This window comes from Panthera tigris, chromosome F2 (genome assembly GCF_018350195.1).
Source record: "Panthera tigris isolate Pti1 chromosome F2, P.tigris_Pti1_mat1.1, whole genome shotgun sequence".
Taxonomy (NCBI): Eukaryota; Metazoa; Chordata; class Mammalia; order Carnivora; family Felidae; genus Panthera; species Panthera tigris.
Genome location: NC_056676.1, coordinates 614,202 through 640,778, shown reverse-complemented (window position 1 = coordinate 640,778; position 26,577 = coordinate 614,202). Strand labels below are relative to the sequence as shown.

Here is a 26,577-nt window from a genome sequence, read left to right as displayed (position 1 = left end):
AAAAAAAAAAAAAAAAAAAAAAACAAAAGAAACAAAACCAAACAAACAAAAAAACTGGGACACTCAGTACTTTTTGCTCCCCAGTCCATGGTCCAGAGACGTTTTCCTCTTGTGTGAACTCAATGCCACATTTTTCAACCCCTCTCTTTCTCTCCCTTGGTCTCTCCACAGAAAGGGTTCCCTCCTCTCCAGGGCACTGCTGTTTTTCTCTCTCCCACTTCACTTCCACATACCTCACACCTGCCAAGTTGTCTCCCTCTAGCTGTGGAAATCCTTCTGGCACTCTGCAGATTAATTTCCTGGGTCTCCCAAGTGACTGGACTTCATTACAGCTATGTTAGAGAAATGAGAAAAGCCCAGGATCCCCCTACTTCTCTGCCATTTTAACTCCACCTCCTCATGCATTTACTTTTGATCTATCTATGTCATTACATTTTAAATGAATTTCTGGTAGACAGCAGATGTGAAGGTCTTGCATTTTACCAATGTGTCAATCTCTAACTTTTCAATAAAATACTTTATCTGTTTTCATTTAATATAATTCTTGAGAGGGTTAATCTAGTCTATAATTTTGCTATTTGTTTTCTTTTCATCTCATCTGTTTATATTAATCTGTTACTACCTTTACATCTCCTTTCATATTCTCTGGATACACTTTTAATTCTATTTTGATTTTGATTACTCTGTTGTTTTCAAGCTGTATTTCTTTGTATACACTTTATTTTTGGGGGGGTTAGCTGTAGGAATCATAACATGCACCTTTAACATTTCACAGTGAACTTAGAGCTACTATTCTACCACTTCACGTAAAATAAGAAACCAATACGGCACATAATGCCACCTACCTGGCTCAATCCCTTATTCTACAGTTGTAATATTACATTAACGTATGCCATAAATGCCATATCATAAAGTAACTTTTGCTTTAAATTGACAGGGTTTTTTAAATTGGTACGGAGGAGATTTTTATTTATCCACATATTTACCAATTGCAGTATCCTCTACTGCATCCTGAAGATCTGAATTTTCATCTGGTATTACTTCCCTTCAGCCTGAAGAACTTCCTTTATCATTCGTGTAGTGCATACCTGCTGCAATGAAATCTTTTCTTTTTTTTTTTTTTAATTTTTTTTAACATTTATTTATTTTTGAGACAGAGAGAGACAGAGCATGAACAGGGGAGGGGCTGAGAGAGAGGGAGACACAGAATCCGAAACAGGCTCCAGGCTCTGAGCTGTCAGCACAGAGCCCGACACGGGGCTCGAACTCACGGACCGCGAGATCGTGACCTGAGCCGAAGTCGGCCGCTTAACCGACTGAGCCACCCAGGCGCCCCTGCAATGAAATCTTTTAATTTTTATTTCTCTGAAAAGGTTTTTGTTTTGTCTTCATTTTTAAATGATATTTTCACTGATAATAGAATTCTGGGTTGACTTGTTTTTCCAGCAATATAAAGGTGTTCCTTGCCTGGTGACCAGCACAGTTTCTGTTAAGTATTCAGCTATCATTTGTTATTACTGTATCAGTTCTCAGGGTACTTTCAAGATTCTTTCTTCATCTGACATTTCAACTGCTTAACTATGATGTATGTGATTTTCTTGAACTTAGCTTGTTTGGAGTTCACTGAGCTTCTTGAACACGTCAATTTATGCCTTTCACCAATTTGGGGTTAATTTTCGACCATTATTTCTCCAAAAATTTTTGCTCCAATTTCTCCTTTCTTATACTTCTAGGACTCCCATTGAATATGTGCTGTTGGATCTTTTGATACTATCCCACCAGTCACTAAGACTAATTTCTTTTTCTAAAATCTTCTTTTTCACTTTTTAGATTAAATAATTTCTATTCATATATCAAGTTCATTGACTTCTTTCTCAATCTTCTTTGATCCTATATAATGATTTTTTTTTAATTCAGGCATTGTACGTTTAAATATAAAATTTCATTTGGCTCCTTTCTTGTAGTTTCCGTTTTTCTGTTAATGCTGTTGTGTTCGCATTCGTTATATGCCCATTTTCCTTTATGTCCCCAAACAGTTACAACAGATGCTAATGCACATATGAGTCATATCAGGGCCCATCTCAATTAATCGCTTTTTCATTTAAGTCATACTTCTCTGGATGTGTGTGTGTGTGTATGTCTAATAAATGTGGATTGTATCCTGGACCCTACAAATGATACATCTTTAGACTCTGGATTCTATTACGCTCTTCTGAAGAGTATTTACACTCTCCAAACTCTCCCCTGTGGTAGATAGCAACTGAAACCTGTTTAATTCTCTTAGCCTGTATGATTTATATGCAGAATTTGGGGGCACGTTCCTCTGGTACTACTTTATATTAACTTTCCAGCTCCTAAAGCCACTCCAAACTTTGTGCTGATTTCTATACAACTTTTAGTCACCTTGTACAACATTGATGGAGGCCTACCCTCAGGCAAAAAGCTGTGAAAAATGAAAAGCTCAACCTTGTGAAATGTTCCAAATGTCAACAACCTCCAGTTTCTGCCTATGTCCTTTCACTGCACCTCCAAATAGTTTTCTTTTTTTTTCTTTTATTTTTTTTAATATATGAAATTTATTGTCAAATTGGTTTCCATGCAACACCCAGTGCTCATCCCAAAAGGTGCCCCCTCAATACCCATCACCTACCCTCCCCGCCCTCCCACCCCCCATCAACCCTCAGTTTGTTCTCAGTTTTTAAGGGTCTCTTACGCTTTGGCTCTCTCCCACTCTAACCTCTTTTTTTTCCAAATAGTTTTATATCCTTTCTATATTTCTGTATATACTTATAAAATATAATTTATATATTTTATATTTGCATTTTTACTTTTTTTTACTTTTTTTTTTTTAACATTTATTTATTTTTGAGACAGAGAGAGACAGAGCATGAACCGGGGAAGGGCAGAGAGAGAGGGAGACACAGAATCGGAAGCAGGCTCCAGGCTCTGAGCCATCAGCCCAGAGCCCGACGCAGGGCTCGAACTCACGGACCGCGAGATCGTGACCTGAGCTGAAGTCGGACGCCCAACCAACTGAGCCACCCAGGCGCCCCGCATTTTTACTTTTTAATTGTGTCCCAAATTTGTCATTGTTATTTGTGAGAAACGTAGTCTGACACATGCTACTCTGTGATTAATGAAAGCAGAACTCCTAAAGATTGTTTCTAATATTAGAAAACTAGAGGACTCTAAAAGTCATGCTTGTAATGACATATCATTACTTTTTTAAAGTTTATTTATTTGTTTTGAGAGAGAGTGCACACATGAGCATGAATGGGGGCGGGGCAGAGAGAGAGGGAGAGAGAATGAATCTCAGGCAAGCTCTACACTGTCAGTGCAGATACCAAAGTGGGGCTTGAATTCACAAACCTTGAGATCATGACCTGAGCCAAAGTCGGAGCCCTAACCAACTGAGCCACCTAGCCACCACTATATCATTACTTTTTAATATTACATAGTGGTGATAATATTTCGTAGAGATTCCTTTTTCTATTCCACTCCTTGTATCAGAAAATATAAGTTACTGACAAACAAAAGGAAGGAGAAGAAAGAGGAGAGGAATTGGGATAATAGGGTGACAGTGAAAGAGGAAAAACATTTATACTAAGAGAAATTGATAGTTACTGTCCTGGCATCTCATTAGGTAAAGTTTAGACAAGAAGAGAGATTTTGGAAAAACAGGGATGAAATTCTGAAACAGATGCTACAAATGATATCAGCACATACTCACTTTCATAAAAAGAAACAACACCAAAATATACTTTGTCATGAGATCAGGAATAGACACCAGATATCTATCATAGATATAGAGATAGATGTAGATCACATATACATGCATTACCTCATTTATTGCAGTTCACCTTACTGAGCTTCACAGATATTATACTTTTTTTGCTAACTGAAGGTCTGTGACAAGCCTGCATCAAGCAAGTCTATCAGTACCATTTTTCCAATAGTATGTGCTCACTTTGTGTCTCTGGGTCACATTTTGGTAATTTTTCAAAATTCACAATATTTCAAACTTTTTCATTATTATTGTATTTGTGATGGCGATCTGTGATCAGTAATTATAAGTTGTGAAAGCTCAGATGATGATTAGCACTTTTCAGAAATAAAGTATTTTTTAACTCAGGTAGTAGATTGTTTTGTTAGACATAATGCTATTGCACACTTAATAGACTATAGTATAGTGTAAATACAACTTCTACATGGCTTGGGAAACCAAAATATCCATTTGACTCACTTTCTTACAATACATGCTTTACTGTGGTGATCTATAATAGAACCTGAAATAACTCCAAGGTTTGTCTTGTATACACACAAATTATAATATAAAATAAACAAACAAAAAACCCCACACTCTTCAATACAAGCTCTAACATCCCTCCTTTTTTTACTGAGAACACACTAGAATATGGACTTCTTCTGAAGTGCAATGTTTCTATAGTGAAATCTTTAAAATATAATCAAAGAAAATGCATGAGTAAAACACTCCAGGCTTTCCTTTATAAACATTCAATTTTGTCAGTTTTTATATATACGTTATTATATTTGAGAGCTGGTTTCCAAAATGTGTGTTTTTGATCATCATAATAAATTATTTCAAGTCCATATGCAATGTATGCAATGGGCAGTTCTCACACATTAACAATTAGGACATATTTAGTTATACCATTTCATTCCAATTCACCATTAAAACTGATTGAAAGTAAAATAAGATGTATCATTTTCAAATTTCTATATAAATATAAGTGAATGAAACAAAACAAACATGATCATTAAATTTAGAAACATTTTCAAAGTTTGACAGATCACCCTATGTAGGGATACAAAATTTTGTTTATCCTTACTTTGTTGAAATTTTTCCGTATTTCATCTTCTATGAGATACTGAATCATTTGTTCTACCAATACTGTTAAGTATACAAAGAAAACATGTTTCATAACAATGACTTCACATTTCAAATTTGAAAAACACATTTGCTTTCTCTTTAAAAACTTCATGAACTACTTTGAGATCTTTCTTTTGTGCCAGCCAGCTTCTGTTACATAGCTTCAACAAAAGCCTGAATCTTAATTAGGTCAACTGATATTTACTACGCCTATTAACCTGTATCTGCATAGGAGTCACTACAGAAAATACATGAGAATTAACAAAGGTCACCTAAATCCAACTTCCTTCACACTTCCTGAAAAATGTAGGTTATGAGGAGACATCACTGCTGTGTCTCTGCTGCCCTCTACATAAAGGGTTCTTGGAAGACACTGATAAATTGTGAAAACCCAGACAGCAATATTAAATAGTACGGACAGTCACATCAATAATCAACTACATTTGTTAAATATACTAAAAGACGACATTACAAAGAGAAGTTATTGCTATTTACTGTCTTTGATTTCCATCATGCTTTTCCTCCAATTGGTTGAACATGTAGTCATGTTATACTCCAAGGAATACAAGAGAAGCAATTAAGATAATTTGGAATCAGACTATATGAGATAAAATCTTATTCTGCCATTTATTAGCTATATTTCCATTCTCTCATCTGTAAAATGGGGTTAATAATAACATCTACCTCACATAATCAGCACTTAGCAAACTGCCTGACATACAGTAAGAACACAGGGTTATCATGTTGTCGTTAATGTTATTGTTGCTATTACTATTATTGATAGTAACAAAATGGCCAAGACCACAGCTCAGAAGCCAGAGTGCCTGAGTTAAAATCCCAACTGAGTCACATACTACTTTATGACCATATAAAAATTCCTTAATCTCTCTGTGCCTCAAAATCCTCTGAAAATTAGGGATATAGAACTCCCACCTCACAAAATTATTTTGAGATTTAAATAAGCTAATGTACATAGCACAGCACTCAGAAGAATACACCACAAGGAAGAACTCATAATGTTAGCTGCTACTATCATGATGAGTTCAGTTGCCATTATATAAGCACTAGAAGAACTCTGCTCTAGAGAACTGGCAGAATTATGCTCACAAGCAAGACTATTTCCTAAATCAACAGCATCCCTCATGCCATCCTGGGTAAGGGATTCAAGAAAGACCTGAATTATAATCAATGCTTCCCACTGAATAGAAGCATGGTATTCCCATAGAGTAAGTATCCACACACCATATATCTTCTATTTCTACAAATGTGAATGAGAGACAAATGGCCTCTCATTCATAAAATAATAATTACTCAATAGTGGGAGTATAAGGGAGAATTTGCTTCCGGAGAGCTAAGTAATAGTTAGGAAATTACTAATTATAGTATAAATCTTCCTCTCTTCCATGTTATTCAATGTACATGGCTCATTTAAACATTATAGCAGAAGACAGTGAAGGAGTAAGAGGATGCTACCCTTGTCTCCTCCCTTGAACACAGCTAGTTATCAAATTATTGTGAACACCCAAGAAATCAATCAGAGGTCTGAGAGAACAAAAACTGCAAGTCTTCCAGTAGAAAAGTGACCACCTTTGGGAAGGTAGGAGCTGCAGAAAGTTTCCTTGGGTAAGATGAAGCTATGGCTACCGCGGTGGGAGGATGCATGCTTACAGAGGATACCACAAAGTAGCATAAGCAGTGGAGTGCAAAATCTGAATTTTATGTCTGCTACCCTAGCGGGCATGCCTGGCTTACAGGTGCTCAGGTGGTGAAGCAGGGCTGAATCCTACGAGTGAAAGTATGGTCTGAAGATCCCCTGGATGGCAAGAAAAATGGGTGGCACCAACGTGCCGCGCTGTTACCAAGCATAGGTGCAGGGAAGCTGACTGAGAGAAGCTCAGTGCTGGCTTTCTGCTCTGTTTTGTCATAAACTGTGAAATGCTGTGCACTCGCGCAATGGTTCTCCTGCGACCAGCCAGCAAAGGGGGACTCTACCCCTCGCGCCCCCCAGGGGAAAAATGCAGGTCCACTCCTTGAGAGTCTCTAAAAATTGGAGTTTTGAAACTCAGTCGCACACCTGAGATAAAAAACCTCAGACACGGGCAGGATGAACACAGCGTTCAGATGGGAACCAGGGACACAAAAAGGGAGACGGATGATTCTTCTGTGAGGGCTCAATGAAGAGTGGGGGGAGAGAGGAAGACGCGCAAACTTTCACCTCACCTAGAGAGAGTCCAAGGCCATATTCATGGCGTCCATCAGCGCTGAAGGCAGCAAAACAGCGCCACCCAGTGGAAGCTGGAGCTGATTACATAAAGCTCTCCCGACCCAACACCCGCGCCCTAGAGGTGCATTTCCACTGAAACCAGTCAGCCAGCAGGAGCTCCCCCAGAGAACCAGCACAAACACCTTGCTGGCCAAGTCTATTGCTCATAGAGTGCTGCAAAGTTTCAGCTCTGAATAAAGAGGGACTAGCTCCCTTTTTGCTTTTATTCTTTACTTTATTATTTTTTTTCATTTATTTTTTCAATTCCCTTTTTAAAATTTTTATTAATTTTGTAGTAATTACATATATATATATATATATATATATATATATATATATACTTTATATATTTCTATTCCTTTATTTTCACTTTATTTTAGGGAATGCAGTGACTCACTGAAACATAATAACATTCGTATCATAGAAGTACCAGAAGATGAAGAGAGAGAAAAAGAGGCAGAAGGTTTATTCAAACAAATTATTGTTGAAAAGTTCCCTAATCAGGGGAAGGGCACAGACATCAAAATCCAAAAAGCACGACAACTCCCATTAAATTCAACAAAAGTCAACCACTGCAAAGGCATGTCACAAATTCACACACACACACACACACACACACACACACACACACACACCAGAAGAGGAAAGAATCCTGAAAGTAGCAAGGGAAAAAAAGTCCTTAATCTACAAGGGAAGACAAATCAGGTTTGCAGCAGATCTGTCCACAGAAACTTGGCAGGCCATAAAGCACTGGCAGGAATATTCAACATGCTGCATGGGAAAAACAGCCAGTGAAGAATTCCTTAACCTGTCATTCAGAAAAGAGATAAAGAGTTTTCCAGACAGACAAAAACTAAAGAGGTTCATACCCACTAAACCAGTCCTGCAAGAAATTTTTTTACTTATATCAAGACAAACTAGATTTTAAAACAAAGAATGCAACAAGAGCTGAAGAAGGTCATTATATCATAATTAAGGGTCTATCCATCAAGAAGATTAAACAATTATAAATACTTATGCCCTCAACTTGAAAGCACCCAAATATATAAATCATTACATAATAAACACAAAGACTCTCATTGATAATATCTTAACGGTAGGAGACATTAATACGCCACTTACAGATATGGACAGATCATCTAAGCAGAAAATCAACAAGGAAACAATGGCTTTGAATGACACACTGGACAGATGGACTTAACAGATATATTCGGAAGATTTCATCCTAAAGCACATTCTTTTCAAGTGCACATGGAACATTCTCCAGAATAGATCACATATTGGGTCACAAATGAGGCCTCAACCAGTACGAAAAGATCAACATCATACCATGCCTATTTTCAGACCACAACTCTATGAATAAACTTGATGTCAACCACAAGAAAAAATCTGGAAAGCCCTCAAATATATGGAGGTTAAAGAACACCCTGCTAAGAAATTAATGGGCTAACTGAGAAATGAAAGAAATTAAAAAATACATGGAAGCCAATGAAACTGAAAAAAGGATTATCCAAAATCTTTGTCATGCATCAAAGGCAGTACTAACAGGGAAGTATACTGCAATACAGGCCTATCTTAAGGTCTCAAATATACAACCTAACCTTACACCTGAAGGAGCTAGAAAAGTAACAGCAAAAAAGCCAAGTCTGCAGAAGAAGGGAAATAATAATGATCAGAGCAAACATAAATTATATAGAAATAAAAAAAACAGTTGAATAGATCAACGAAACTAGGAGCTGGTTCTCTGAAAGGATTAACAAAATTAATAAACCCACAGCCAGATTAATCATAAAGAAAAGAGAAAGGACCCAAATAGATAAAATCACAAATGAACAAGGAGAGATTACAACCACCACTGAAGAAATACAAACAATTGTAAGAGAATATTATGAAAAATTATGTGCCAACAAATTGGGCAATCTAGAAGAAATGGACAAATTCCTAGAAACCTACAAACTACCAAAACAGAAACAGGAAGACATAGAAAATTTGAATAGACCCATAACCCAGCAAAGAAATTCAATCAGTAAAGTCTCTTTAACAATCAGAAGCCCTGGGTCAGATGGCTTCCTGGGGGAATTTTACCAGACATTTAAAGAAGAGTTGATATCTCTTCTTCTCAAAATGTTCTAAAAGAGAGAAATGGAAGGAAAACTTCCAAACACATTCTATGATACAGCATTATCTTGATTCCAAAACCAGACAAAGACCCCACTAAAAAAGGAGAATTACAGGCCAATATCCCCGAATAACACTGATGCAGAAATTCTCAGTAAAATACTAGCAAATTGAATTCAATGCTACATTAAATGAATTATTTAACATGATCAAGTGGGATTTATTCCTGAGCTGCAGGGCTGGTTCAATACTCTCAAATCGATCAATGTGATACACCAGATTAATAAAAGAAAGGGCAAGAACCATATGATCCTCTCCATAGATGCAGAGAAAACACTGGACAAAATACAGCATCCATTCTTGATACGAACCTTCAAGAAAGTAGGGATAGATGGAACATACCTCAACATCATAAAGGCCATATATGAAAGACCCACAAGTTATATCATCCTTAATGAGGAAAACCTAAGAGCTTTCCCCTACTGCCAGGAACAAGACAAGGAGGTCGACTCTCACCATTACTATTTAACATAGTACCGGAAGTCTTAGCCTCAGCAATCAGACAACAAAAAGAAAAAAAAGGCATATAATTTGGTTGAGGAAGAAGTCAAACTTTCATTATATGCAGATTACACAATACTCTATGTAGAAAATCCGAAAGACTCCACCAAAAAAACTGCTAAAATTAATACATGAATTCAGCAAAGTTGCAGGATATAAAATCAATGTGTGGGAAATCTGTTACATTTCCATACACCAATGATGAAGCTGCAGAAAAATCAAGAAATTGATCCCATTTGCAATTGCACCAAAAACAATAAGATACCTAGGAATAAACCTAACTAAAGAGATAAAAGATCTGCATGCTAAAAACTACAGAACACTTGTGAAAGAAATTGAAGAGGACACAAAGAAATGAAAAAGCAGGGGCGCCTGGGTGGTTCAGTCGGCTGAGCGTCCGACTTCAGCTCAGGTCATGATCTCACAGTTCGTGAGTTCGAGCCCTGCATCAGGCTCTGTGCTGACAGCTCAGAGCCTAGAACCTGCTACGGATTCTGTGTCTCCCTCTCTCTCTGCCTCTCCCCCACTTGTGCTCTGTCTCTCTGTCTCTCAAAAATGAATAAATGTTAAAAAAAAAAAAAATTAAAAAAAAAAGAAATGGAAAAGCATTCCATGCTCATGGATTGGAAGAACAAACTTTGTTAAAATGCCTATATTACCCAAAGCAATCTATACTTCTAATACAATCCCTATCAAAATACCACCAGCATTTTACACAACGCTAGAACAAACAATCCTAAAATTTGTATAGGACCCTGAATAGCCAAAACAATTCTGAAAAAGAAAAACAAAACTAGAGGCATCACAATTCCAGACTTCAATTTAAACTACAAAGCTGTAGTCATCAAGACAGTATGGTATTGGCACAAAAACAGACACACAGATCAATGGAATGGAATAGAAAACCGAGAAATGGACCCACCACTACACAGTAGGAATCTTTGACAAAGCAGGAAAGAATAGCCAATGGGAAAAAAGAGTCTCTTCAACAAATGGTGTTGGGAAAACTGGACGGCCACAAACAGAAGAATGAAACTGGACCATTTTCTTACACCATATACAAAAATAAATTCAAAATGGATGAAAGACCTAAATATGAGATAGGAAACCATCAAAATCCTGGAGAAGAACACAGGTAGAAACCTCACTGACCTCACCCGGAGCAAATTCTTCTTAGACGTGTCTCTGGAGGCAAGGCAAGCAAACATGAACTATTGGGACCTCATTAAGATAAAAATTCTCTGCATGGCAAAGGAAACAATCAACAAAATAAAAAGGCAGTTATGGAATGGGAGAAGATATTTGCAAACGACATACCTGACAAAGGGTTAGTATCCAAAAATCTGTAAAGAACTTATCAAACTCAACACCCAAAATACAAATAATCCAGGAAAAAAATGGGCAAAAGAAAGAAGACATTGAGATGGCTAACAGACCCATGAAAAGATGTTCGATATCACTCATAATCAGGAAAATACAAATCAAAACCCCAATGAGATACCTCACACATCTCAGAATGGCTAAGATTAACAACACAAGAGACAACAGGTGTTGGCCAGGATGCAGAGAAAGGGGAACCCTCTTGCACGGTGGGTGGGAATGCAAACCTATACAGTCACTCTGGAGAACAGTATGGAGGTTCCTCAAAGAGTTAAAAATAGAACTATCCTCTATTCAGCAACTGCCCTATTAGGTATTTACCCAAAGGATACAAAAATACAGATGTGAAAAGGTACATGCACCACGATGTTTATAGCAACATTATCAACAACAACCAAACTACTGAGAGAGCCCAAATGTTCATCGACTGGTGACTAGATAAAGATATATGGTATATTACTCAGCCATCAAAAAGAAAATGAAATATTGCCATGTGCAAGACGGGTATGGAGCTAGAGTGTATTATGCTAAGTGAAATAAGTCAGCCAGAGAAAGACAAATACCATATGATCTCACCACATGTGGAATTTACGAAAGAAAACAGAACGTATGAACATATGGGTAGGGGTCAAAGAAAATAAGAACAGTGGAAACAAGCCATAAGAGACTCTTAACAATAGAGAATAAACTGAGGGTTGGTGGAGGGCGGTGAGGGGGATAGGCTAGATAGGGGTACTAAAAGAGGGCACTTGTGATGAGCAGTGAGTGTTACATGTAAGTGATGAATCACCAAATTCTACTCCAGAAACCAATATTGCACTATATGTTAACTAAAATTTAAAAACATAAAAAGTTAATATATGCTAAAAAATAAATTTAAAAAATTAAAAAAAAAATAATAAAATTAACAGTATAGCAGACGCTGCTGACACCCTACTCATATCTTCTGCCCTATCTTCAGTGTTGCTGGCCCCATTTCCAATTTGCAGTGCTTCCATTTCTTTGCTTTAGGGATTTCTCTGGTGCTGGAAGCCATTTTTTCCACTTGTGCGGTGGCCTGCAAGAACTAGGAAATACTCCATTCCCCAACTCCAAGGACTAGCCTACAACCAACGAATGAAGGGATCTACATATAAATAATCCAGCTTCCTTGCCCCTTCCTCATCCCTCTGATGAGATAATTCACAGTCTCCCAGTGTTTTCCAGCAGTGCTAAACTCCAGGTGCCCATGATGGTTAACTGCTAGTGAATGATTCCTTAATCAGCTGCTATCCCTTCCCAGGTTCACTCGCTCACCTCTAGGTGAGCAGGTGTTCTGAGGACATGCTTCTATGCAAATTCAAAGACAAACAATAAACTGTGAGAGAGGCAAGTCCACAAAAACCACACATCACATATTTTACTCTTTTCAACCTACCTGAAATGTTGAATAAACAGAAGAGAAAGGCTTAGGTATTAGTTTAAGTATTAGGAAGGAAGTGCTAGTGTGACTGCAAGATGCTGGGCAGAGTGTACAGTATGAGTTAGTCTCCTGAGAGGCAGATGCCAAGACAACATCAGCTATAGAAGAGACTTACTGAAGGAAACACCTGCAAAGGATAAAGGGGTCAAGGAGAGCTTGCAGTGCAGGTCTGAAAACTATGAAAGGAGGACAAGAAGGAAAGATAGGGTAGGAAGAGTTTCAGACTACAGAGTAGCCCATTAGTGGTATGGTCCCGATATAAAAAAATGATGGATCCTGAAGGATGGTAGGTGGGGCTTTCAATCAGCTGTGTTCCTTGCAACTGAAGATATAAGTGCACATTTCCACAGATGCACTGCAGGGAATGATGACGTAAAGTGACATTATCTCAGCAACTTGAAAGATGTGTCTAGAGAAAAACTTCCTCTCCTCCAAGACTGTTCGTTACCAATACATACTATGGTTTTGCATGTTTATACACTTCTTATAATGTATCAAACTGTACATATCCTTTGGCAAACTGGCTTACTTCTTCATTATCATATCCACAACAATTTTCATATGTTCATATAAAATTAGGTTACATCCCAAAGACTTTTCTCTTATAAACAATGCTACCAATGAATATTCATGTACATATATTCTTCTAAGTCTCATTCATTTGAGGGACCTGAGGCCAAACTGTGAATGTTAAGTTATATGGACCTTGATTTTCAAGCAATAAGGAACCATCAAAAGTGTTTCAGTAAGTGGGTGATAAGGTCATAATTTTTATTAAGATATATCTAATAAAAAGACATACGCTAAGAAATCAATTATGAAGCAATTGAAACAATACAGAGAATTAGTGAAAGGGCCCAACTTAGGGCTGAAATTGTAGGGATGTTATAGTTTAGAGGCCAAATCTCCATGACATGGTAATGGCATAGATTCAGGCAATGAAAAAGGAAAGTTATTAACTACGACCAAAACACACAAAGAAGATGAGCTTAGGTTAAAAAGAAAAGAAAGATATGGTTTGGGACCCTTTTGACTTACAGTAACTTTAGGACATTCATGCAAAGATGTCAGTAGGCAGCAGGAAATCCACATGGAGTTCAGGATAGTAACCAGTTTATAGGAAGATTTAACAGTTATCAGCATTAGAAGAGAATAATGCTTGAGAAGAAAATAAAATTGAATCCCATGTGAGAAAAAGAATGGAAGAAAAGGAGACAGGGGGGCATGTGGGTGGCTCAGTTGGCTGAACGTCTGGAGCTTGATTTTGGCTCAGGTCATGATCCCAGGGTGTGGGATCAAGTCCCACGTTGGGCTCCATGCTGTGTGGAGCCTGCTTAAGATTCTCTCTCTCTCCCTCTGCCCCTCTCCTCCACTTGCTTACTCTTTCTCTCTCTCATAAATAAGTACATAAATAAATAAATAAATAAACAAACAAACAAATAAGAAAAGGAACAGGAATTAAGGTCATAGAGAATACCACTGTATTTAGACCACAAATCCAGAAGGATTTTTGTTATATTGTAGGAATGCTTCTCAATATCTACTTGGAGAAATCCATTTTTGAGTCAATGGATTCAATTCACTCATTTCCAATGACAATGCAGTATGTTATGCTTTAATGTACAAGTTTATTAAGAAAAACAGCATACTTCATGATGACTTACATGGAAGAAGTCTTGAATTTTTTACATACAAAGCCAGCCAAAGTCTTCCCTTCTCTATGACCACATCTTTCAAAGTTCTGACCATTTGCATGCTTCTTCCGATATAAGAAAGCAATCAATGTAGATTTGGAGGCATTCAACCAACACCTGAATACTTCTACGGCAAGCTTTCAATCACAGCTGCCTTACTACATGAGTAACTTGTTCGTGTTACATTATCTTTTCTAACAATTTCCTTGTCTGAAAATTGGGCATAGCCACATCTACTTCACAAGTGTTTTAAGGCTCAAATAGAAAATGCACTGCTATAAACTGAATATTGAAACCTAATCATATATTGAAACCTAATACCTAATGTAATGGTATTTGGTGCCTTTGGATCGGCCCTCATGAATGGGCCTTTAAAAAGGCCCCAGAGAGTATTTCTCTCTCTTACCATGTGAGAAGTCAGCCTTCAACAAACTAGGAAGTGGGCCCTCAACAGACATCCTATCTGCCAGCACCTAAATCATGGAACTTTCCAGCCTCCAAAACTGGGAGAAATAAATTTCTGTTGATTCAGCCACCCAGCCTATGGTATTTTTGTTACAGCAGCTCAAACAGGCTGATACATGTACATAAAGAAACTAGTAAAATGTAAGGTTCAGTGTATGTTCAATATATGTGATCTGTTCCTCTCTGTTCTGTCTTTGAGGAAGAAACTACTGACTGCCATTTTGCTTGTTTTATATTTTAATTCTGAAATAAATAAATCCAACAAAGAAGAAAATAAATTTCTCCAATAATTCTACTACCCAGAGATACGCTGTTTACCTTTTGAAGAACTATTGGATGCTTAACATTTACTTCTTATAACTACATATTTTATTATTCAAGAGCTTCCCTGAAAAACCTGTGTCATACTGTAATTTGTAATTTTAACAAGGTATGAAATGAACTGCAAGCACTACAAAACCTGAGCGCAAGAGTTTCTCAGGTAGTGAACACAACCAATCACCCAGCATCTCGATCAATGCGGCAGTAGTCTTTCTAAAAGTCGTGGTTATTTACAGCAGCTTTCAAAGGATAAACATATCCTCAGTTCACAGAATATTTCTCCCAAAAAAAGCCAACAAAAAATTTAAAAATACTAATAAACTGTTATTTCCTAATAAAAAAATTAAAGTTTCTGATAAGAGTAAAATACCAGATTTTTATTTTGGTGATGGCAATAATCTATATTAAGATTTATGAATCCATCATATTAAATGCTTTATTATCCTATCAATACAGAACCTGCTCATCAAATATCAGATAAAACTCTAAAATTGTAAAAACAGGTAGCCTATGATATGAAGCTATGAACAAAAATCCCATCTTTCTGAACAGAAATGAGGTGCTTTAAAAAGCCAGGCACATGAGGTAACAGATATTTCAGTGACTGAAACCACTACCACAGTAAGTAAATATTAGGAAAAAACTTTAAGGAGTATGTTTTTAGTATAATGTGACATAAGATCATGCTATCACAGAAGGCCTTCTTTCACACTGGAGAAGTTAATAGAAGTAAAGGGTTACTAGTCCGGTCTGTAAACTGAAAGGTTAACAAAAAATTTTAGGTCATGGCACAACACTTCCTGGTCTGGTTAGATATGATTTATCCCAAGGGGAGTTTGGTGGCAGTCTCGGGACTCTCAATGATCCTTTGTGATCCTTTAGTTAAGATTTTACTGTATATACAGGTTGGTATTTTGCTTTATCATTTAGCATTTTCTCCACAAACATTTCTACCACACCAACAATAAAAAGTTCTAAAAAACAAAAATTTTACTAGTAGAGAAATATTTTAAAGTAAAGATATGTTATAGTTTTTTTTTAAATTTTTTTTATTGTGGTGAAATGTACACAGCAAAAAATTTACCATATTAACCATTTTTAGACGTACACTTCGGTGGCATTAAATGCATTCATGATGTTTATAAATGCACCACTAGCCATCTAGAACCTTTCATCATCATCCCAATCAGAAACTATTCACATTTAAACAATAACTCCCCTTACTCCTCAGCCCCTGGTAACCTCTATTCTACCTTCTGTTTCTATGAATATGCTTATTCAAGGTACTGCCTATATGTTGAAGTACACAGCACTTGTCCTTTTGTGTCTGGCTTATTTTATCTACAATAATGTTTTCAAGTTCATCCATACTGTACTTGTATCAGACTTTCATTCCAGGGTGTCTGGGTGGGCTCAGTAGGTTAAACATCTGACTCTTGATTTTGGCTCAGGTCATTATCTCACAGTTCATGAGATCAAGCCCCAAGCTGGGTTCTGCACTGACAATGGGAAGCTTGCTTAGGATTCTCTCTCCCTCTTTCTCTGCCCCTCCCCCGCTCTCATGGCCTCTCTCTCTCTCAAAATAAATAAATAAACATTTAAAATTTTAGAAAAAGGAATGAAATTCTTTTTTATATTTTAGAGAGAGAGTGCACAAGCAAGGGAGAGGGGCAGAGGGAGAGAGAAAAGAATCTTAAGCAGTCTCCACACTCAGCATGGAACCTGACAGGGGACTTGATCCCACAACCCTAGGATCATGATATGAGTTCAAATCAAAGAGTCAGACACTTAACCAACTGAGCCACCCAGGCACCCCAGAATTTCATTCTTTTTTAAGGCTGAATAATCCACTGTACATATATACAACATTTTGCTTATCCATTCTTGTTGATGGACATTTGGATTGTTTCCACCATCCAACCATTGTGAATAATGATACTATGAACATTGATGTACAAATATATTTGAGTCTCCACTTTTAGTTCTTCTGTGTATATATATTCAGAAGCAGAATTGCTGGATTATATGGTAATTTCATGTTTAACTTTTTGAGAAACCATCAAACTCTTCCACAGTGGCTGTACCATTTTACATTCCCACCAGCAATGTATAAGGGTTCCAATATCTCAATGCTGTTGTTTTTTTCCCATTTATGGATAACAGCCATCCTAATAGGTATAAAGTGGTATCTCATCATGGTTTGGATTTGCAACTCCTTAGTGACTAATGATGATGAGCATCTTATCATGTACTGGACTGCATAAAAGATCAGAAAGGTGGCCAAGATGGAATAATAGCAAATGGATTTATCCTCCCACCTAAAACACCAAAAACAGTAACAACAAAATGAAAAAAACAAACAAAAAACAAACAAAAAACAAGAGGGGGGCGGGGAAAGGAAGGCAGGTAGGAAGAAAAGAAATAATCCTGACAAAATATATGAAACAATGGTTTTCAAGCACTGAACATCAGACAAAAACACTAATGCCTGAAAGTCAGGAAATAAAAAATTGAGCTCTACAATTGCCCTAGCTTACTTTCTTGAGAGAATTTCCAAACCACACAACAGAAAGGAGGAACTGAGGTTGAGTCCAGTGGGTTCCCTGAGTTGAAGAGACAGAGCTGAGTGTCCAGGCAGACAAATGTAGCTAGAGTTCGTAGGACAGAGTAACAGAAAAACCAGAGCTACACAAAAAACTCCAGCAATCCACCTCAAGTATTCAGCTGAGTACTGATCAGAATGTGCATAAAAATAAAACTACTCTAGACCAGGGAAAGAACCATCTAGAGAACAGTTCCCAATGCCACACCAGTGTCAGGCCACGGCAGCTACTCCTGCCAGCCAGACCAGAAAAACCCATAATTAGGAGTATTACGTAGAATGCTCAGGAGGGTAGTGACATAACACTCCCCAGACCCACCTAATAAATCATAAAGCAACACCCAAAAGGATGAAACTGTTTCCAAATAACGGCACCTGAGAACAAAGTTACAAAATATTTAAAGAAATTTTTTAAAATCCAGCAACGAACAACATAAAGTTCACAACATTTGGTATCCACTGAAAAATGTCTAGGCATGCAAAGAAGGAGAAAAATACAATCCACAATAAAGAGAAATATTAATCAATAGAAATAGACACAAAAATAACACAAATGATAGAGTTATAGAAAAAGTCACTAAAACAACTATTATAAATACACTCTATATTTTCAAAACATAGAAAAGATATGATGAGGTTAAGACAAGACAATACAAAAAGATTCATATCAAACTTTAAGAGATGACAAATACACTGGATAGTATTAATAGACAATTAGACACAGAGAGCAAAAAGATATTAAACTTTGAAGATATAGCAATAAAAGCCAGCATAAATTAAAAAGAGAGGGGGGAAAATGAATACAGCATCAATGATCCCATGATATAACACGGAGCAGCCTCATTAATATACATATAATTGTAGTCCAAAAGGAAAGGAAAAGGGAAGTCAGAAAAAAAATTAAGGCAAAAAAACTTTCTAAATGTGATGAAAACTTTAAATCCATACGAAGAAGAAAGTTAACATAGCTGACCTGAGGGTATACTCAGAAAGGCCTGCTTGCAATGTTGGTCCTTGTCTACCTCTGCTTATTTAGACACCAAGAGAGTTCCCAACCTCCCCTAAATGGTGAAAGTGTCTCCCTCTGCCTAAACCATGCTAACAATATGGCTTAGTTTGAATACCTGTTTTCCTTCTTGAAATCTAAAATTTTGGTACATGCTTTTGGTACTAAAATTTTGGTACCAGCCCCCCAATAAAAACTCTGGGCACTGAGTCACTAATGAGCTCCCCTGGCGGGCAATGCTTTACAGATGTTGTCAAAACTCATTGTTGAAGCAATTAAGCGTATCCTTTGTGACTCCACTAGACTAGGATTCTTGAAAAATTGCAGATTTTGCTTTGTATCATTTCACTGTAATACATCATAGTCATGAGTATGACCATATACTAAGTTCTGAGTGTCCTCCTAGTGAATTACCAAACCTGGGGGTGGGCTTGGGGACCTCTGATTCCCCACATACCCAAAAAGCTTGATAAACTCCAAGCAGAAAACCACACATAGGCATATCACAATCATGCTGCTAAAAGAAGTGACAAAGAGAAAATCCTTAAAAATCAAGAATGAGAATAGCTTCACACTTCTTGACAGCAAATCTGGAACTAGAAGACAATGAAGCAATGTCTTCAAAATACCGAAGAAAAATGATTTCCAAACTACAATTCTACATAAATGGTTAGCCACTTATCAAAGTATGATAAATACATCTCTGGCATGCCATTTATCTTCCATAAATCCTTTCCTAGAAGATGTGCTTAATCAAACTGAGAATAAAAACCAAGAAAGAGGAAGACATGGAATCCAGGATAAAGTTGCTCTGCACAGAAGAGAAGTAAAGGGAATTACTGGAAAATGGTGAGGAGTGACCAAAGGGTGGCTACATCCACAAAGCAGTGGAACAAATTAGAGCAGCTGGGAGGCCGTGAGAGTGAGTTCTCCAAGAAAACAAAACTGACAGAATGTCTGCTATGCCTAAAAACCTTAACAGGAGAGCCAAATGAGGACAAAAAGTTAGAGTTTTAATATCAATAAATAAAGCTAGGCAAACAAAAACCCAAAATAATTAACTCCAAGGAAAATGAAAAGTTTTGAAGGAAAAATAATCATAATTAATATTTGCCACGGCTGTGAATATTACGTAATGCTGAATACTAATCTAAGCAAACCATGACACATGTGTCCTGGGAGAATGGAGGAAAGGGAAAAGTGCAAAAGTGCAGGTGGAGGAGTGGGTGAGGAGAGTTACTGTGTTTATAAGTACATTACAAGCACGTCATTTAGAGACAAGGAAGTAAAGAATAAAAGAATCCCTAAGAATCAAAAGCGTCCTGGAAAGAAGAGTTAAAAGTCAAACACTAAACGGCTCTGATTGACAAATGTGACAAACAGAATGAAAAATTTTGAGACAACTGGTTCTTACCTTCAAGAGCTCAGAGAACCCCTCTTCACTAGTCGAAGAATGATTGCTTGAACAAGAAGCACAGTCTGATATTTCCACAACACTCTCACAGTCTTCAAATTCATTATACTCACTAGTATCTTCCCTGTCACTGTCAATCTCCCAGTCAATAAACTGTAGTTCATCTAAAAAATACAATTTTAAACAATTTAAAATCCTTAATATTTATTAATCCATTTTTTTAATTCTCAGTAGTTAAAAACATCCATATTGCTGAGTCATCTTTTAAAAATATATTAAAAGACTGTGAAAACTATATTCCTACTCTTATCTCTAGCCATCCTGTTTCTCCTACTGCCCCTACTCCAATTCTCAGGTAACTACTTTCATTAGTTGTTTTTGTATCTTTCTAGAGTTTCTCTAGCATATCCAAGCAAATAAAATATATTATTATTTTTTCCTCTTTTCTGATACACTTTGATTTCTTTTTACTTAACAGAGGTTTTCCCACATCAATTAACAGGCAACATCCTCATTCTTTTTAATAACATAGTATTCCATTACACAGTTAACCTACAGTTTATTTAATCAGTCTTCTACTAATAGACTTATTCAAGGATTTTCACCTAAAACTTTTTCTATATATTTCTCATCAATAAGGAAACAAGTAAATTTACTGTTTGGTTTACTTTATAAGCATTTTTATCTAGGTAGTACTTCTGCAAAATTTAATTTGGAAGTTAAATTATTTTCATATATTAAATAACCAAATTTAATCTGTATTTAAAGAAATAAAATTAGTTATTAAGGATAAATTAATCTCTGAGGTATCTCTGAGGAATATAACATAAACCTTTCCTACAGTACAAAATGCAAGTATTCCCCCTTACAGCTACTTCAGCAACTCAGAAGACGAGTAAGATATCTCAGCCCTGTTTCAGAGGTTTGACAGCAACAATCTTATTTCCACATAGAAGTCATATTAAAATAAAATAACTTACTAGCTTTAATTGAAGAAAATTCAAAATAAAAACAACAAGAACAACAAAGAAAAATTTCAGCTGAAGTTAAAAATATGGAATAAAGTAAACAAAAATGGAAGTCTTCTTTTATCTAACACTGTTGTTCCAGAAAACAGAAGTCCACTAGAGTAATTATAAAAGACTAGAGGTCAGACCAGTCTAAGAGAAGCAGGTGCATAATGGCAATTATTTCCCACATGTAACAACACATTTACTATGGAAGCCAGGCACTGGAATGCATAAGAAATTCTCCAGGTTGCTGAAGCATCACAACAGAAAGCCACAGAAAGGCAGAGGAGGAACACAAGTGCCCTCAAAGCTACTGTACTTTTCGGGGCGCCTGGGTGGCTCAGTCGGTTGAGCGTCCGACTTCAGCTCAGGTCACGATCTCACGTTTCGTGAGTTCGAGCCCCGCGTCAGGCTCTGGGCTGATGGCTCAGAGCCTGGAGCCTGCTTCCGATTCTGTGTCTCCCTCTCTCTCTGCCCCTCCCCCATTCATGCTCTGTCTCTTTCTGTCTCAAAAATAAATAAACATTAAAAAAAATTAAAAAAAAAAAAAAAAAGCTACTGTACTTTTGTAGCATTTGTTCAATCATTCTTCATTTATTCAGTAGAATCAGTGCCTACTGAGGGGCTACTGTACCATTCTAGACACTCACAATACCAAAACAAGCAAACAAATAAATATAGGAGATAATACAGAACACTGTTCCTACCCTGAAAATGACAGACCACAACCAAAACTAATAAGACTTCATTGTTCACAATGTTTTTATGAAGCAGTCAAGACAATTAATGTTAGACTAAAATTTGCATTTTATAGATGAAGAAATTGAGTCTTCAAAAAGTTAAGAAGTTTTCTCCAAGTTATATAAAATATGGAGGGGGAAAGATTTTTTAAAGACGAAAATATTTTGACAATTTTAACTCAGAGCTCTTCCCTCTCAATCCCAATTCTGGCCTTAAGGCCCAGACAGTCTAACCCAATACAGCTGGAAGGAGGTCTGAATATATTGTTTTTAATTAATTAACTTATTTATTCATTCATTCATTCATTTATTTAGAGAGAGGCAGAGGGAGAAGGAGAGAAAGAATCCCAGACAGGATCCACGCTCAGCATGGCTCAATCTCACGACCATGAGATCGCTGAGCTGACACTTAACTGAGCCACCCAGATGCCCTAGGTATACTGTTTTAAAAGTTCACTTGGAAATTATGATAAGAAGCCAGGTTTGGTAAGCACCAGAACAGTGTTGAAGCATACAGCATTGAAGTTACACATCCCAACCAATAATATCAATTGGCATACTTGTTAAATATGTGACTCTGGGCAAGCAATTTGACTTCTCTGAGTCCCAATTTCCTTCTATAAAATAAGGGTACTCAGCTTATAGGATGTAGTTGATATAAAAGGAAATAATATACATATGCCCCACGTGTCTGGGGTAAAATAAGAAACTGATAAATGGTAATTAAAGGTAAAATGAGGGAGGGAGGAGGTGAAGGAAAAGGAAGAGAAAGATAAGCCAGCATTTACACACATGATAAGATACACTCCAAGGGATCACTTATTTTTTACCCAACAGTCAACTTGCTTAACAGAAGTCAACAACTTGTGAACTTATTTAAAAAAAATTTTTTTTAATGTTTATTTATTTTTGAAAGAGAGAGAAAGAGAGAGCAAGAGACAGAGCATGAACAGGGGAGGGGCAGAGAGAGACAAAGACACAGAAACTGAAGCAGGCTTCAGGCTCTGATCTGTCAGCACAGAGCCAGACTCGGGGCTCAAACCCTCCCACTGCAAGATTATGACCTAAGCCAAAGTCGGATGCTTAACAGACTGAGCCACCCGGACACCCCATGTGAACTCATTTTAAAGTAGTTAACTCAAGGAGGAAGAGTTAAGATGGTGGAGGAGTAGTGGGACCCTATGCTTGTCTCCTCCCTTGAATAGAGATAAATATCAAATCATTCCGAACACCCAAAAAATTGATCTGAGAACTAAGAGAACAAACTATACATCTAGCGGTGGAAAAATGGCCACATCATGGAAGGTAGGAGCTACAGCGAGTTGATTTGGAGGAGGAAAGAACTGCAGAGGCCATGAAAGGGAGGGAGCCATGATAATGGAGAAAGGAGCAAAAGAAAAAAGAAAGAGAGAGAAAGCAGCACCCAGGGGACTGCACAAGAAAAACTCTTCCCCAAAATCACTAACTGGGAAAAGGAGAGGGGCTGAATTCTGCAGAAGTTTTAGAAAGCCCCACCATCCCCTCCCCCGTTCATGCTCTGTCTCTCTCTGTCCCAAAAATAAATAAAAAACGTTGAAAAAAAAAATTAAAAAAAAACAAGAAAGCCCCACCATTGCAGGGGTCATGTCTGGTAGGACTAGCAGTGCTTCTGTGGGGAAGGACGCAGAGGCTGGAGAGCAGGAAGTGTGGTCTGAGGACTCCCTGGGTCACAAGGGGAGAAACAGTTCCCTTTCTTGGGGTGCAGTTGGAAAGGTGGCACAGCCTCTCAAGGGATAAGAGAGCTAACAAGAGCCAACATGCCGCCCTGTACACCAGCATAGAACAGAGACATCTATTGAGGGCAGCAGACCTTGGTTGCCAGCTTCTTTGTTGTGCTTTACCATAAACTCCAAACCACTGTGTGGTTGTGCGACTGCTTTCCTGGGACAAACCTGCACCAGCCACAGCGTGCTAAGACCCTCCCCCAGAGGATCAGTGCAGGTCCATGCCATGTAGATCGGTAAAATCTGGAGATTTAAAAGCCAGCTGCATGCCTGAGATAAAACACAGGAGGTACTGGCAGGCACAGACAGATGCTTGGACACAGACAGGGTGAAGACAGACACCAGGGACATAAGAGAAGTGAGAACTTCCTGAAGAGTAGTATGCACGAACTCTCTGCTCTAGGGATAAGAAGGTGGGGTGACATCATTTCCTCTGCCCATCAGCACTGACCAACTTCAGTGAGCAAAACAGTGCCACTAAGTGGTGGCCAGAGCCACTTACACCAAGCCCCGCCCCCTGTGCCCTGCAGGGGCATCTCCACTAAGCAAATCTGCCTGAGAATCAGCCCAGCAGGCTGCTCCCCCGGAAGACCAGCACAAACCCCTTGCACACACCTAGTCTACTGATCATAGAGGCTGCAAAGCTTCAGCTCTAAGGGAGATAGGCTCTAGTTTCATTTAACAAGCAGACCAAAATACAGCTAGTTAAAACTTGCCATACAGTGGACAAGGTCCAAAAACCCCACACTGCAGGCAAGGAGAAACTATGCAGGAGACTGACCTCAGGGAAGGTGCAGCCAAAATATAACAGCAAAGTGCACACACAAACACTTCCTGTAGCACCAGGCCCAAGATAATATAGGACCTCTTCTTAATATAGCCATTACTCTCAGGAGCAGGAATAGAACAGGCTTTCCTAACAGTCATACAAAAAAAAAAATTAACCTAGACAAAATGACAAGATGGAGGAATTCACCCCAAAGGAAAGAACAGGAAGAAGTACTGGCAAGGGATTTAATCAAGATTGATATAAGTAAGATGCCTGAATTAGAATTTAAAACAACAATCATAAGGATACTAGCTGGGCTTGAAGATACTAGATAATCCCTTGCTACAGAGATAAAAGAACTAAAAACTAGTCAGGATGAAATAAAAAATGCTAGGGGCACCTATGTGATTCCTTTGGTTAAGCATCCGATTCTTGACTTCAGCTCAACTGAGTCATGATCTCAAGGTTGGTGGGTTCAAGCCCCATGCTGGGTTCTGCATTGACAGTGTGAAGCCTGCTTGAGATTCTCTCTCTCTTCCTCTTTCTCTGCCCCCCTCCTCTCACTCTCTCTAAATAAATAAATAAACTTCAGAAAAAATTTATTGAAAGAAAATGCTAGAACTGAGACACAAAACCAACTGGATGCAATGACAATGAGGATGGGCGAAGCAGAAAAATGAATCAGTAATATGCAAGATAAAATCATGGAAAATAATAAAGCTGAAAAGAAGAGGGAAAGTATTGGATCATGAATGTACTCAGGAAAATCAATGGCTCCATAAAGAGTGATAACATTTGTATCACAGGAATTCCAGAAGAAGAAGAGAGAGAAAAAGAGGCAGAGGGTTTATCTGAGCAAATTACAGCTAAAAAGTTCCTTAATCTGAGGAAGAACACAGACATCCAAATCTAAGAGGCACAGAGAATTCCCACTAAATTCAACAAAAGCCAGCCCACAACAAGACATATCATAGTCAAGTTCACAAAATACATAGACAAGGAAAGAATCCTGAAGGCAGCAAGGGAAAATAAGTCCTTAAACTACAAGGGAAGACAAATCAGGTTCACAGCAGATCAAAGTACATCATGTATGGGAAAAATATACAGCCAAGAATTCTTCATCCAGCAAGGCTGTCATTCAGAATAGGAGAAGAGACAGAAAATTTCTCAAACAAAAACTAAAAGAGTTCATGATCACTAAACCAGCCCTGCAAGAAATTTTAAGGGGGACTTTATGAGTAAGAAAGACAGACCAAAACCAACAAACACTGGAAAGGACCAGAGAATATCACCAGAAACACCAATTTTATGGGTAACACAATGGCACTAAATTCATATCTATCAATAATCACTCTGTATGTAAACGGACTAAATGCTCCAATCAAAAGACATAGGTATCAGAATGGATAAAAAAATTAAAAAATTTAAAAAAGACCCATCTATATGCTGCCTACAAGAGACTCATTTTAGACCTAAAGACACCTGCAGATTGAAAGTGAGGGGATGGAGAAGCATCTATTATGCTAATGGACGTCAAAAGAAAGCTGGAGTAGCCATACCTATATTAGACAAACTACATTTTAAAACAAAGACTGTAACAAGAGATGGACACTATATCCTATTAAGAGGTCTATCCTCCAAGATCAAGCAATTGTAAATATTTATGCCCCCAACTGGACAGCACCCAAATATATAAATTAACTAATGACAAATATAATCAGCTCAAAATACCTTTCTAGTCTTAAATAGTTTTGAAAACTACTATCTCTTTTAATAAAGGACATAAACAGTTTTTATTTCTTTTAATAGCAGCTTTAATGAGATATAATTCACATACCATACTATCCACCCATAAAAAGCATAGTTTTTAATAATGAAATTATGTTCTGAGATGTGTAAAGACAAACCAAGAGTTACATAACAATGAGTATCATTTAATATGATTGAATTAACAATATAAGACCTGCCAGCTTATGTATAACCTTAAAATACCACTTCACCTGTTTATTACTAGAATGTCAATTGGTAGTTACCAAGATGACATACAAAGTGGTCAAAGGAATAAAATGACCTTCCACAGAGTTTGTCTGCATAAATTTAACCTTGACCAAGTACCTA

At 37.5% G+C, this 26,577-nt stretch overlaps 1 protein-coding gene across 2 annotated transcripts in view; it reads right to left on the bottom strand.

The window, feature by feature from the left end:
- Positions 1–26,577, bottom strand: part of SPIDR (scaffold protein involved in DNA repair) — a 487,708-nt gene that overhangs the window by 425,729 nt on the left and 35,402 nt on the right. The window contains exon 5 of one of the 2 annotated variants that reach the window (XM_042972730.1): positions 20,178–20,341. In XM_042972730.1, the coding sequence (XP_042828664.1) occupies positions 20,178–20,341 (164 nt within the window). Of the gene's footprint in view, positions 1–20,177; positions 20,342–26,577 lie in introns of those variants that run through there. The other variant, XM_042972733.1, reaches the window with a different exon arrangement.